Here is a 13,479-nt window from a genome sequence, read left to right as displayed (position 1 = left end):
TCATTTATAAAATAGTCGCACTAACCTAATACTGAAATTGTAAGCCCAACGCGGTTATGCATGTGAGCTCATGCGCATAGCAGAGTGGGCGTGACAGGGGTATGGGCTCACAGCCCATACCCCTGTCACGCCCACTCTGCTGTGCTTAGGTTAGGTACTGGTTCCCTTTCCCCGCTCACCCCTAGGAGCTGAACCATCTATTCTACATCAATGTCACCCTTCTATGACACTCTTATCCATGAAATGGAAACCAGCGACACTTCCCAGTATGTCGCCGGTTTGGAGAGGCACATTTGTCGCCTTCAGCAGATACTGAGAGAATGGACACCTTACGTCCCCCAGCATATCATTGTGCGATCTCAACTTCCACTTGAAATCGACACAACTCATCTTCCCCAACCTCCGATACCTTTGGACCCTTCAGTGAGTCAGTGTAGAAAGCTTTCGGTATCAGGTTCATCTAGCTCAGAAGAAACATGGAGAAAGCCCTTACGAACCTTCATTAACAGGATACCTTCTGTTGAAAAATGGTCTGGCATTGTATCTCATCCTCGAGTTTCCGTTTTGGACTTATTATTTCAAATCGACACTCGCCTGTGTGACGGGGAATCGACATCACTCATCCAATATCAGCATTCAGATGTCATCATGCAAACTCTTGGGGCTTATGCTTCGCTTACACAAAGATGCGCTAACAATGTGAAGTGGGCAACATTCATTGCATCTTATCAGAAATTCTTGCTAGGTGCGCTTTGTCACGTTGCATGTTGCCTCGGCAAGGACCCAAAGTCTGTGGACAAGATGATGGGGTTCATCTCGAAAGGAGGGCCCGATCACCTTCAGGAACTTCGGCATGGAGCGGCTTGGGGGGTTGAGGCAATTGATCGCCTCCAAACAGAGAGCGATTGGGATATCAGAAGTGGTGATATTTTGTTCTACTGTGAGGTTATTCTGCCAATTCGTTTCATACAGAGTTGACGAACAGGTCTAGTTACCCCAACCTTTACTTCTTTAAGGTACTGGGCGAAAGCAAACAAATCGATGTCCATATTTACCACCAGTCTGAAAGGCGATCAATATACAAAGAGCCCGGTGGATTTGCACTCAAACCATCTCTCAGTTCCGTGCATAATTAAGTGCATATTCGGCAAGAGTGTCCGGTAGGTACATGAGAATTTTCTCTTATCGTTATCTACTAACAATTACTCCCCCTTCTAGTCTCTCCGACGTGTGTAAGGTTCTCCACTGCAATTTTGATATTGCACGAAAATCATTTGCAAAATGGTACCTAGAGCCATTTGGTTCAGATGTCATGGATGATTCGGAGAGACAAAGGCTCTTCTCTCCCATGACACAGTTCACTCTCCACGGAGAGGCTGACTACCGGACTGAAATCCAAATAGGAAGGGACTCGCAGCCTAAAAGAGGTTCCTTGCGCGAAGCGCAGAAAAGACGACGTATTAGCAGCGGGACCAGTTCAAATCTAGAAGAAGACCTGTCTCCTATTCCTAACCTGTCTGCCAATGCGCAAGTGCAGACAACTCTTGACGAATGCCCCGAGCATTCCCTTCTAAATCAATCCGGTGAGCCTTCAGGAAAAGATCCATCGACATGATGCTGATTCCCACAAACACAGACCAAGAGAGAGATTCCTTGACCAGTAATGCAAGCTCTGAGATGTTTCCACAGCAAATGACCCGAGACCAGCGACTTTTGCTTGCTAATCCAGATCCGGCATGTTCGCTTCCCCAGGATGGCTCGCGTAAGTATTGGTCGTTGAGTGGTCAATGAATCCACGGCTAAAATAAGACACAGACCCACGTCATCTGTATTTGACAGGTCCTCCGGATTTTGCAGATGTAGAAACACTTTCTTATTCCCTTCCGTCCTTCAACGCCATATCTGAGATTCCGATTTTACCAGGTTCCGGCTTCTCGGCTACTCAAGAAACGGCAGCGCTTCCCTCTACTTCACTTGACTATTGTATACCATCCTTCTCCTATATAACAGGCATTCCATCCCCAGAACAATGACCCCACCTCGTGTGGAATATCGTCAAATAGTCTCCTTGGTCCAGGTCACCACGCAGACGCATGAGTTCAGAATCTCTATCAATCCACTCCATTCTATCGAATCATCATTCGCTAGTTGGATGTTCGCGTCATGATTGACAAGAGACACGTTCGCATTGCTTTCGTGTAGGAAGATTGCTGTTAGAGTACCGTAGGGTTCCCTCGGGGATGCTCCGTTCGCGAATTGTATCAAACTAGTTTTCATATTCTGGTCCCAGGTCAGCTGTATGCGACATGAATGAAATTAACAATGCGAAGTCCACACCTCCTTTTGGAAAGGCTGAAGAAGATCTGCCGGAACGTTTCGACATAACCTCATGTGTGGCGCATCGTCCCTCGCTGAAAATTCCGCCTTTGGCAGCCAGTTTCTCAATTTTTCACAAGCGTCGTGCTCAGGTCTGTTCACAGCCGGTCGGAGGTAGGCCATAGGTCCATTCATCGAACAACCACTAGCACCGCTATTGAGTGCGCATATAACCTTTTGCTTCGCTGCGTATTTCGGTCGAGGTAATCGAGTCGATCCTTGCACTTCTATCAGCGAAGAGGCGGGGTTGGGCACGACGGAATGGAGCACGTGAACAATTATTTGACCCCGCCACGGTGCTCCCCAGCCCGATACTTGGAACCTCTAATAATAAGATTTATATATTTCCTGTTCAAGTATCTTCATTCCATCCCCTATTACAAAGGTGGCCACGCAGCCTGAGAATAATTTTTTACACCATGATGCTTATAGCAAAGATGACTTCCTGGTGGGTTTCCAGCGAATGCTGAAAATTGATTGGCTTTTTCATGTTTTATTCCGTATTTGTTGGGTACTATTTCGCCAAAATTGCTGGATTCCAATGTTTCCTTTCCATGTAGCGCGCGGAAATGGCAGATATAACGTCTTGCTGAAACACCCTTTGTCCCCATTAGTATCAAGAACGCTTGGTTTACGAGATCCAACTACTAACCGCCTAGGTCAGTGCTAGCAATATCTTAGTGGCCATCAATGTGAGGAGGCTCACACGAAAATAGAAAATAAAACTGAAGAAAAATCCGCAGCGGTTCCGTAATGCGCGACTCGCCGTGTAATGCAACCTGCGCATGAAAGTTTGATGTGTAGCCAATCAGTGCCAAACGTGTATTATGGCGCGCGGTACCTCTTATGCACGCCGACAGATGCAACACGAAACATGACATCTCGATAGGAATGGTCTGAGCCATGATGAGGTCCTTGGTGTTTCTGCTCAACATATAAATGAACGGGCTTGCACGGATATAACAGCCCTCATCAGCAAGACCTCGATATCATCTCAGTACTCCTACAATATGTCTTTCAGTGTTTACACGGCCGAATATCTTGGTGCGCCTAACCATGAAGCCATCTACATTGAAACAAACCCCACCGCCCCACGAATGTCTGAAAGAGGACGCCTCTTTCACGTCACTGGGAATTTACTCCAGGGTATGAAATACGACCCAAGAGGTTCCTTTGACCCTGAGCTCTCGGCGTCTTATGTCCCTGGCACGAAGAAATTGATTGGATACATTGCATACGCAGATTTGTCCAGATTTGAGACGGAGTGTTGCAGAGCAGTCGAGGCGCCTCGAGCCCAATTGACGCTTGGGGGTAAACAATTGTATCCTGGTACACCACTTTATCGTTGTGGAGACTGGTTGCGAGATGTTCAGAAGTTGGCATTTGAAAAGGGCATCTTAAAGCGGTAGAATGAGGTATGTCAGTCAAGTCCATTTATCAAGGTACAACCTCTGACGGAGTGGATTCGAAAGCACGCGCACTGGTACTTCAGAGCCCCTGTAAAAGACGTCCATTCTACAGCTGAACAAATTCCTTAGCATATCACGACACTGGGTCATAAGCTCAATTTCGTTGTTTATCTGCTTTCTTCGTGGTCTCCCATCGAATTTGCGATTCCCGCTATTTGAGCGGGAGATTCACTGTGAAATTAGTTTAAAAGATCTCTCCTCTCTGGTGTGGTGTTGATTAAATTGATTAAGTAGGCCGAGAGGTTGATATCGCGTACAAGAAAATGTAAAATGCACAGCCTATAGCTTTCCTTTTTGAACGATTAAGATCAATGTTCTATATTTTCTCAATGTACCATCAGTAAAAGACCGACGAGTAGACAACTTGCATCATTAGGTATTCAATCGGGTACTGATCAAATATGTCCGGAATAAGCTCAAGCCAATCCGGTTTCATTTGACAATACAAGGTTGAATTGCAAAAATCCCAAAATTCGGGGTACCAGCCTGACAAGTTCCAGTCGATCAGAGTGACTTTGAAGTCTGCGTCTCCATTATCGCAGAACCCCCTTCGCTCCACCATTATGTTCTTTGGTTGCAGATCTCCATGAGTAAAGACAATTCGATGGTTCTTGAGAGTGCAGTTGACCATTTCTTTTAATAGTCGAATGTAGTGTGGAGACTGCATTTGGCCCAGTCTCTCCAGTATTCCTTGATTCATCTGCTTCTGGTCCTTGAATGGCCCGGAAATGACTGGGTTGTTATCAGGGGTTGAAAGCACACCATCGGTGTAAGGCTTGCCATTCAAGTTCCCAAAGTAGCCAGGTGATGGTATTGTTCGCAGTTCATTGATCGCCTCTCTGATCCTCTGGCTGACCGTCGTCTTCTCGGTTGGGGTGAGCGATGGCAGTAATTTTTGCAAGTCTGTACCAGGGACGAAATCCATAACGACATATCTTTTCTGGGTCTCTGGGTCGATGAAGTTGGCGTGGACCTTTGGCACAGGAACCTTGCTGTTGGCTGCAACAAATTTCATGTTCTCGGCTTCCAAAGGCGGGATCGAATACCCGATTTTGACCGCGAAGCGTTCCTTCACTCGAACCACTTTGATAGCATTTGTTCGTATACTAAGGACATCGGTCGATGCCTCAATATCGGCAATGGTTGGTAGTTCAACGCTCGAGTGAAGCTCACTGTCCATCTGGGTGAACATAGCGGATCGTATTGATAAAGTCAAAAAGGATGCCGCCGAAGTGCAACAAAGGGTTTCACGGGCATTATATATTGATTGACAACAGCAAACAGTGCAAACACAACACCGTCATAACACGTGAGTATTACGGTCGGCCATCGATTTATCGCGGGAAAAAGAAAAGGGCTTGCCGCGAGTATGACAAGCACGACCAGCGTTGGCCCCAATTTGCCAGTGTCAGCTGATACTGTTATGGGCCTCGACTTCACGTGTTGTACCTTGCGTAGGCCCCAGCGAGTTGGGTCTAGAATCACGTGATGTGTATAGGTCTGTAGGAGTGGTGACCAAGTGTATACATCGGGCAACAAAACAAGAAATGGTGGATCCTCACGAAAGGATCAAATACTTGCAGACGTTTCATTGGTATTAGAGGCCTTGGTAGGGGAACTAAAGCCTGCATAGGTGCTTGATCGGCCCGATTGACTGACTCCAACGGCTGGACCAATTTTAGTGTCTCCAAGATGGCCAGTTTTTCTTGTACCAAGATACTGCTCTTTAGTCTAGACACCGTAGCTAGCCTGGGGTTCTGCCTTTCTTCTTGGTTTATTTTTTATTTTTATTTTTATTTTTATTTTCACAAAACAATAAGCAAGGTACTAGGACGGGATGGGGACTTGGATGGCGGCCTGGGGAATATGGCATAAAAGCGGGCAGGTTGAAATAAATTCTTGCTGTAGAGCTGGGGGGTGCCTGGGTATTAGGATATGCGTGTGATTTAGAGTGGAGACTGTTGTCTGGCCAATAATGTTCAATAAACACCCTACTTCTTTCACTGTGTTTACTGTAACAAGAAAATGAATGAATCCGTCCGTATAATCTTTTCGACCATAACAACCATGTAATCACCGGCTGCACGTTTGCTTGCCCGTTGAACTTCAAGTTTTCACCACTATGTTTCTATTCTTTTTTATTGCTGATATCGTGGAAAGCATCGTTGAATATGCATATTCGGTCAACCTCCAAATAACCGTTGCATTTTATCGTTCATAAGCATATTTTTTTCTCGTCAAACGGTGTGTTTACGCCATATTTTTTTTGCCGAGTTAACCACCTCTTCTTCCTGTTGCCCGCTTTTATTGCTAGCATTCAGTTTGTATTCCTAGTATTGATTACCCGTTCCAGATCCCAGATTTCATGTCTTGAGATCCTCACGTTCCTGGGATCATATTCGAACACAGGATCCATGACGTGGTTCCAAGGCACGCTTTTGATTGCTCCCAAGATTAGAACCATAGTCCCCAGAGGATCTGCGGCTCCCAGGAGTGAACTGTGTAGCTCCGGGGAACGACGCCGATGGGCGATCAGTGGGGTCATCCGTCGGAAGATATATCAACCAAAAAAACTCTACATCTGTTCCTGTCCTCTTGATCACGAGTCCCGGGAGCATGAGGGATCCTTGGAACAAACCAACGACTCCCAGGGGTTGTGCAAGAGGGATCCAGGAGAACGCCAGTCGAGATGCCAGGAGTACCCAGAGACACAGGATCACGCCATGTTTTTCCAGGGACTTGCAAAGAGATTCATGATGTCCACCATGATATCTTTAGTATGTTCGATAGCATTGTGGCGCATTATAGGTTCTAAGGTTGTAAATTTATACCAGATGGCCAAAAGAAACTATATTTGGTATACAACCAGGTCCAACTGCGACACTTGCACTGCGTCCCCGTGCCGTGGTTGAGTGTCTCGACGCGAACATATACTACAGAACCTCAGCTCTGGGTTGCATGCCAGCATGCCATAGGCCCGGAACTATTGTCCCTTTTTCAATCTAAATTTCAGCCCATTGTCCTGAACATCTAATACCCAATTCATAGTAGCATTTGGTATCGGATAATACTTTCACCGAAATCTGGGTCAGCTGATAAGCCAGCTAGCTCAAACACCGGCATCCCTAATCCCTGCCTTCCTTTCAACAACCTAATGGATAATACCAGCCCCACCGATTACAAGAAACTCTTTTTGCAGGCCGAAGAGCGTCAGAGACAGGAAGAGGAGAGACGGAAGCAGGCCGAAGAGCGAGAGAAGCAGCAAAGGGAGCGCAACCAACGAACGACATTTGCAGAACTCTTACGCTTCTGCCACAGCTTACTTTCCCGACCATTGAGAGTCGAAACACCATCTCGCTCGACTACAGGGAGCATACCTCCTCCCACCGGAAAATACTGTCCCACACGACTAGCACTATGGACCGATTGTTCAGCTCGACAGCAGAAAATATACAGCTCTGTGTGCAACTACCTCCAGGCAACCGAGGAAGCCCGAGCACGATTGTTTACCCCCTTGATTGCGCTTGAAGAGGATGCCAGACGATTCGGTCTCCGTCCAATTAGCAGTGAACAAGGTCTTGAGAACTACGAACGAATCGCCGTGGAAGATCATGTCCGTGATATAATTGCAGAGCTATGCAAAATCGACGCTGCCCGAGACGAGTTCGGACTTGGAGATGGAATCTGGTTCGACAATCACACCAACTCTTTCAATCCACGCGGCGGTAACGACGCAAATGCAAGCCAACCATCAGGCATACATCACCCCCGACCCGATCAGTTCTGTATCCACCGAGTCGATGGCAACACTAATACCCTCCTCACTACGGTTGAATACAAGCCGCCCCACAAGCTTTCTGTCGAAGCCCTTCGCGTGGGGCTCAGGGAAATGGACTTATGGAAATGCATGGTCAGATCAAACAAAATCACGACGGATCACGCAGAGAAATTGAAATACAATGCAGAGCGACTCGTGTGCTCCGCTATAGTCCAGGAATACCATGTGATGATCCAGGAGGGACTCGAGTACTCTTATGTCACTAATGGGGTCGCTCGTGTCCTTCTCCGCGTTCCATACAACGATCCTAGCACATTGTACTACTTTCTCTGTGATCCCAACAGCGAACAAAGTCCCCAAGAGCCGACGACCTCCATCGCGAGGGTTCTGTGTCTGTGTTTGATGGCGTTCCGTTCGCCAGTTCGTGACCAGGAATGGAGAAATACTGCACAGTCGCGGCTTCCTTTGTGGACAACTAGCTTCGATTACGCTCGTTCTCAGATTCCTAAGGAGGTCTTACAGCAAATCGCTCCGCACTCTGACAGTACCAACTCCGAATATGTAAGTCCAGAGCCAAGTTCAGACTACCAACCATCATCGCCTCCACTGGAATCTCCAACAGCGGGCCGCCGAGTGCCCACGAGGTCTCAAGCCAGCTGTGCGCCCTCGGATGTCCGACACCGGACGCAGTCGCCAGAATCATCAGGCTCCGACTCGAATCAAGCGACCGGACGCAAACGGGGCTTCAGCCAGGTCACATCTTCCCCTTCCGCCCAACGAGCCGCTCGTCAACGCGAAACTGGGAAAGATCAAGGCAGCCATTCTAAACGCCATAATACACAATTTTGCACCCAGCGATGTTTATTAGGGCTGCAGACGGGAGGTTTCCTAGACGACTGTTGTCCAAACGTGAAGCTCCATCGTCGGGGTCAGGATTTCATCAAACACCCCATCAACTCGGAGGATTTGATGCGTTTACTAAAAGCACAACTGGATGAAAACATTGACCGGTGCATCCCCCTTGGGAATTGCGGGGCATACGGTGCACCGTTTAAACTCATTTGTGCTACATATGGCTATGTTGTTATTGGGAAAGGGACCACATCGGGCCTCTGGAAAGAAGTCTCCCGCGAAGCGCAGGTATATGAAATCCTGCGGAAGGCTCAAGCATCCGCTGTGCCTGTTTTCCTCGGTACAATCGACTTAGCAAAAATTTATTTTCTTCATGGGGCTGGAGAGATTCGTCACATGCTCGTCATGAGCTGGGGAGGCGATAGCACTGCAACGATGGAACTGACACCGGAGCTTCTCAAACATATTCACAAATCGAACAAGGAAATTAAAGCCTTGGGAATCTTCCACGAAGACCTTCGGCCTGACAATGTCCTTTGGAATGAAGAGCTCAAGCGGGCGCTAATCATCGACTTTCACCGATCTACATTGAGATGTCGGCAAATTCCAAAGCGACCACGAGCAAAGCGACAATTGTTGCGAACCGAGTCAGGAGATGCAAAGCGTTTACGTGTTCTTTGAGAGGCAGTCTTTGAGGTTGTATTTTAATAGCGATCGCATACTACATTCTTGTGTATCCCGAATCAAGACGTTCAGGTGAACGATGAGTGGCGCCTCCATCGGACACCCATTGGCCAGGTGCTTGCGTTCACCTTTCAATCGCTGGCCGCCGAAGCTCCGTCTTAAGAGTGGCATGATGCGGTACCCGGCAAGTAATGACCTAGGAGGTCAAATACCTGGGCCTGTTGGGAAAAATCCCCGAACTCTCCGTGAAGACCCGCCGGCCTCCAATTATCGACCACTCGCACTGGAAACGAGAGCCGAAAACACACAAGACACGATCCCCATGCTCGCTGCCAACCAGGCATGTTTACTCCGAAGCACTCGTTGACCGAGGCAGCGGCAGTGATGAAGAACCGCATTCACCATCCACCGCAGCAGCGGTGCGCAGCCGGTTGAGCCGCGGCCGAGGCAACAATTGTCAATCGTCTAAGGGAAGCGAAAGCACACGAGCTGGCCGGGACAACAAACTGACCTCTCGAAAAGACGGGCAATCTACACGCCTACTGCACAATTGCCTGCATGCGCGGCATGGTCAACCGAGACCATCTGGATAAATAATGCCCCAACTGGAAACTACACGGTGGTCAGAGACACTTCATGGGTCCGCAGTTCACACGCCAGCTTCACGGCCAACTTCCCCGAAACCGATGCCATGGGTTTGAACAACTCCGCGTCTGTGGTCGGACGGGTACCTTGTCAAAGCTACTCTTCTATTACACGGATACACTGTGATAATCAAGACTACCACGGCGGACAAGCAGCATCTCAATCAAGTAGAGGCAGACAATTATCGTTATCTCAGAAGCCTGCAGGGAAAATATATCCCTGTCTGTCTTGGGACATTCACGCCACGGGTCTCATATTGGTACCGCGGCGAACTAATGGAGAAGATGATGATCCTGAGCTGGTTGGGATGGAGGCCTCAGCACGTCAACGATGAGAAGTCGGATTTCTTCCACCTGGAGCGCGAGAAAACCCTGGCTGTGCTCCGGTCGCATGGAGTGGTCTATGGCTACAGTGAGTGGCGCAATATGTTGTGGGATGACCTAGGTAGCCGTTTGATTGTTATTGACTTGGAGGACGTGAAATGGTTGAAGCGCCCTCGTGCCCTTGAACTAATGTCTGGAAATGCACGGCTTGGTCATCGCGCGAAGGTGGGAAAATCCAGGCGAAAACTCTTGTCCAGCTCAACCGCTGTTTGCACATGACGCCCCCACCCCCATGGCTTTTTCGTTTGAGGCGATTCATGTTCTCGCCTTCCGATAACGAGGCGGAAAGAAGTTTGATGAGCGATCACACGTTCTGCTACTGGCCATAAAAACAATTTGTGCCAATTATGGAAGGTATTCTAGAGTTATGTGATGAAATCTCTGAAAAGTCTAATTATCTGGCGCCGTCAAACATACATTCCCTTAATACGACTTTCTCGACCAATCTTCTCCCTAAGGGTCTCACTTTTCAGTTGTCCCCGGTTCCCTCCTTCCCTTCCTTCTCCTCAATACTTTGCTTTCGTCACCCAGTTCTCCACACAAGAGACAGCATCTGAAGGCGACTTCTTTCGCTCCAAAAGAAACGATAGAACTTCTGCTGGGCTGAATACTTGCTCCGGCATCTTGTTGGCGAAGTCACGAGCAAGCCCCTCGATCATCTTGTCATCATATTCCTCATTGCATTGCTTTTGGTTCGGCGACTGCTTGAAGACCGTGTGGAAGAGCTGAGTCGAGATGTTCTGATCGGCAAGCTTGAAATGCACTTTCTTATCTGAGCGCCCAGGCCGAATAAGTGCTTCGTCCAGATGTTCAATATGATTGGTCGTCATGATTAGTATCCGGCCTTCTTGAGATGAGACACCGTCAAGCACATTCAAAAGCCCGGATAGGGTGACTGCTGACTTTGACTCGGTTTCTTGGTCTGCGTCGACGCTGTCCCTGCGCCCCACTCCAGCGGTATCCACGTCCTCTAAGAGAACAATGCAACGCGGCGGTAGCTCAGCAAAAAGCTTCATTAGCTTGCTGTCTGAAATATTCGACAATTGAAGCGTATAAATATCCAGTTCGTGCTTCCCTGCGAGTGATAGACTGAAGCTGGATTTTCCAGTTCCAGGGGGTCCAAAGAGAAGGTAGCCTCGTTTATACGGAATACCCCGTTCTGCGTACCAGTCTTGCATATCTTGGTCGAGAAACTCGTCCACGTCTCTTAAAACATCGTCCTTTACCTGCTTATCCATGATGACCGTGGAGATGGGTCGGACCGGTCTCACTCTGGCTTTCTTCCACTCTCCCTCCCGGTGTTCAAAGACAGAGACTTTTCTCTGCGTATCCTTGAGATATTTCTCGCGACACTCTTCGATGAGATCCTTCAAAATATTTGCATTAAGACCAATGGAAGAGATATAGAGATCTTCTCGATGCTCTTTGACCGCGCAGCGAAGGACAAGCAAATGCCCTTTATACCAAAACAAAAAAGATCCATCCCAAGGAGAAAAGGTCAACGGCTTTTTCTTTGTCGAACATTGGTTGTTTGCCCGCTGTGGAGATCTTACGCGAGCAATCAATGAGTGGGCATTGTGGACAAATGGTTGGTCGGCTATCCAATCAACAAGCATATCGTATGCTTCGTCGTAATATAAGACATAAATTGTCGATGCTTCAAATTGTCAGTCCCACCCGGCAATAACAGGAGGTATACGGACTGAAGTAACTTCTCACTATCTCCCAAACATAGCGGACTGCATAGCGGGCGAAGAGGATAAACATCCCAAAGGTACAAAGAAGTCGAGTGTAGCTGTCCGGGTCACCAGCAAGCAGCTGGCGTGCGGAAGCAGTGACCATACCGAAACCGGGAAAGATGACATCTATCAGAGACATCTGGAAAGGTGAAGAACCACCTCCGTTAATTGGATTCATTGTGTATTAAAGAATTGAAAGACTTGATTCGAAGTTGGTAGATGACAAGAGCGTTGTTTCTGCTCATACTTATATATTCGCTGCCGGCTCTTTTCTGATCGTCTCGTTCTTTGGGAAAAGGTACGAGAACCGAGCTCGAGAGCAGACAAACATTTGATTCGCCCTCATCAGTCAATATTGATAGAACGGGCCCTATCTGTATGCAGGAGGAAGACCCTTGCAGTCTAATCTGGCGAAGCTCTTTTTTTGTGGCTTTCTGTTCTGAGGCACATGCACATATCTATTCTCCCTTATTACACTGTGGTTTGAGTGGGAAAATGACAATCTGACAAATGGCATTTTGTTGATAGTTATCCTTTAGTGAGATTCATCCAATATCGCTTTGCCAAGCGTTATTTCACAAGCGCTATACCTGCTCGGGATAGATGCAAATTGTGTCAATCTCAACACATGATTGTATTACCCTCGAGTTTCTAATGGGAGTCATCTTTCGCCTGGTTTTCTCCGTGCCAGGTCTAACTCCGTTTTGGACATGTCAACCAAAATGCCCCATAAATACCAGTCAAACAACGTACTAATCGACTATCAAATGAGGCCAAACATGGACGAGGTTTCATCCATGGAAGAAAGGAACAATTAAGAGATCATCCGGACTGGACAGACAGAAAAAAAATGTATTTTGGATCTTCTTTTCTATTTAAAGACGACTAGTCCCGCGGACTACAGTCAAAGATTCGATGAAAAGGAAATCTAGAAACATGGAACTAGATCTAATATTCCATCTGGTCGCATCGACAACAGCAACGCTTTGTTCTGTGGCAAGCCTTGCATTCTGGCTCTTGTATACGGAGGCATTAAGCCAGGGAAAGCGGAACAAGAAACAACTCATTTACAGCCAGATCATGATAGGTGGCATTATTATTCTTGGCTCAGTTGCATCCATGCTGCTCGCATTGAAAAGAACAACCGCAGATAATGGTAAGCAGCTTTGTTTGTTAGATGATAAGTCATTCTTACCCAGTGCTAGATCTATTACGTTCAATATCTGCCGTGGAGGTCGGCGTCGTGCTACTTTTGCTCATTTTGAACGAGGTACGTGCAGGTGATATAAGCGAGGTCGACGCTGACACTCATTTACAGTATCTTTGTATATCAACTTTACAGTCATTCTTGACTCACATGATCGCGGCCTTATTCTTCGTTGGTACGATTGTTGTTTTGTCCCTGACCATTTACCAGCCGGCAAGTCTGAACTGGATCTTACATGGAAGGTCTCTTACTAACGGTCTTTCAGCAACATCGCAGGTCTTTGCTTGTGTTATACACGTTCGTGATTTTGGTCAGCCAAGGGTTTATTAACGCACAATTCATACGG

The 13,479-nt window shown here is 47.5% G+C and overlaps 6 protein-coding genes across 6 annotated transcripts; 4 read left to right on the top strand and 2 right to left on the bottom strand.

Moving 5' to 3' along the window:
- Positions 1–210: 210 nt before the first annotated feature.
- Positions 211–1,615, top strand: N7506_005788 (uncharacterized protein; the record flags this gene model as incomplete). Its single annotated transcript, XM_056955081.1, has 4 exons — positions 211–423; positions 706–940; positions 992–1,160; positions 1,219–1,615. The coding sequence occupies 4 exons, from the start codon at positions 211–213 to the stop codon at positions 1,613–1,615; spliced, it is 1,014 nt and encodes a 337-aa protein (XP_056812058.1).
- Positions 1,616–4,182: 2,567 nt separating this feature from the next.
- N7506_005787 (aminoglycoside phosphotransferase family protein) lies at positions 4,183–5,037 on the bottom strand (the record flags this gene model as incomplete). Its single annotated transcript, XM_056955080.1, has 1 exon — positions 4,183–5,037. The coding sequence occupies one exon, from the start codon at positions 5,035–5,037 to the stop codon at positions 4,183–4,185; it is 855 nt and encodes a 284-aa protein (XP_056812057.1).
- A 1,962-nt stretch (positions 5,038–6,999) lies between these two features.
- N7506_005786 (uncharacterized protein) lies at positions 7,000–9,156 on the top strand (the record flags this gene model as incomplete). The annotated part of the gene is made up of 1 exon (XM_056955079.1): positions 7,000–9,156. One exon carries the CDS (start codon positions 7,000–7,002, stop codon positions 9,154–9,156), a length of 2,157 nt encoding a protein of 718 aa, XP_056812056.1.
- An 82-nt stretch (positions 9,157–9,238) lies between these two features.
- Positions 9,239–9,752, top strand: N7506_005785 (uncharacterized protein; the record flags this gene model as incomplete). The annotated part of the gene is given in 2 exon segments (XM_056955078.1): positions 9,239–9,503; positions 9,517–9,752. The coding sequence occupies 2 exon segments, from the start codon at positions 9,239–9,241 to the stop codon at positions 9,750–9,752; spliced, it is 501 nt and encodes a 166-aa protein (XP_056812055.1).
- A 43-nt stretch (positions 9,753–9,795) lies between these two features.
- Positions 9,796–10,406, top strand: N7506_005784 (uncharacterized protein; the record flags this gene model as incomplete). Its single annotated transcript, XM_056955077.1, is given in 2 exon segments — positions 9,796–9,886; positions 9,901–10,406. 2 exon segments carry the CDS (start codon positions 9,796–9,798, stop codon positions 10,404–10,406), a joined length of 597 nt encoding a protein of 198 aa, XP_056812054.1.
- A 287-nt stretch (positions 10,407–10,693) lies between these two features.
- N7506_005783 (BCS1 and AAA domain-containing protein) lies at positions 10,694–12,104 on the bottom strand (the record flags this gene model as incomplete). Its single annotated transcript, XM_056955076.1, has 2 exons — positions 10,694–11,844; positions 11,891–12,104. The coding sequence occupies 2 exons, from the start codon at positions 12,102–12,104 to the stop codon at positions 10,694–10,696; spliced, it is 1,365 nt and encodes a 454-aa protein (XP_056812053.1).
- Between the last annotated feature and the right edge of the window lie 1,375 nt (positions 12,105–13,479).

The sequence above is a fragment of the Penicillium brevicompactum genome (genome assembly GCF_028827555.1).
Source record: "Penicillium brevicompactum strain IBT 35665 chromosome Unknown utg000004l_segment0_segment0, whole genome shotgun sequence".
In the NCBI taxonomy this organism is placed as follows: domain Eukaryota; kingdom Fungi; phylum Ascomycota; class Eurotiomycetes; order Eurotiales; family Aspergillaceae; genus Penicillium; species Penicillium brevicompactum.
This window is presented reverse-complemented; position numbering and strand designations above follow the sequence as displayed.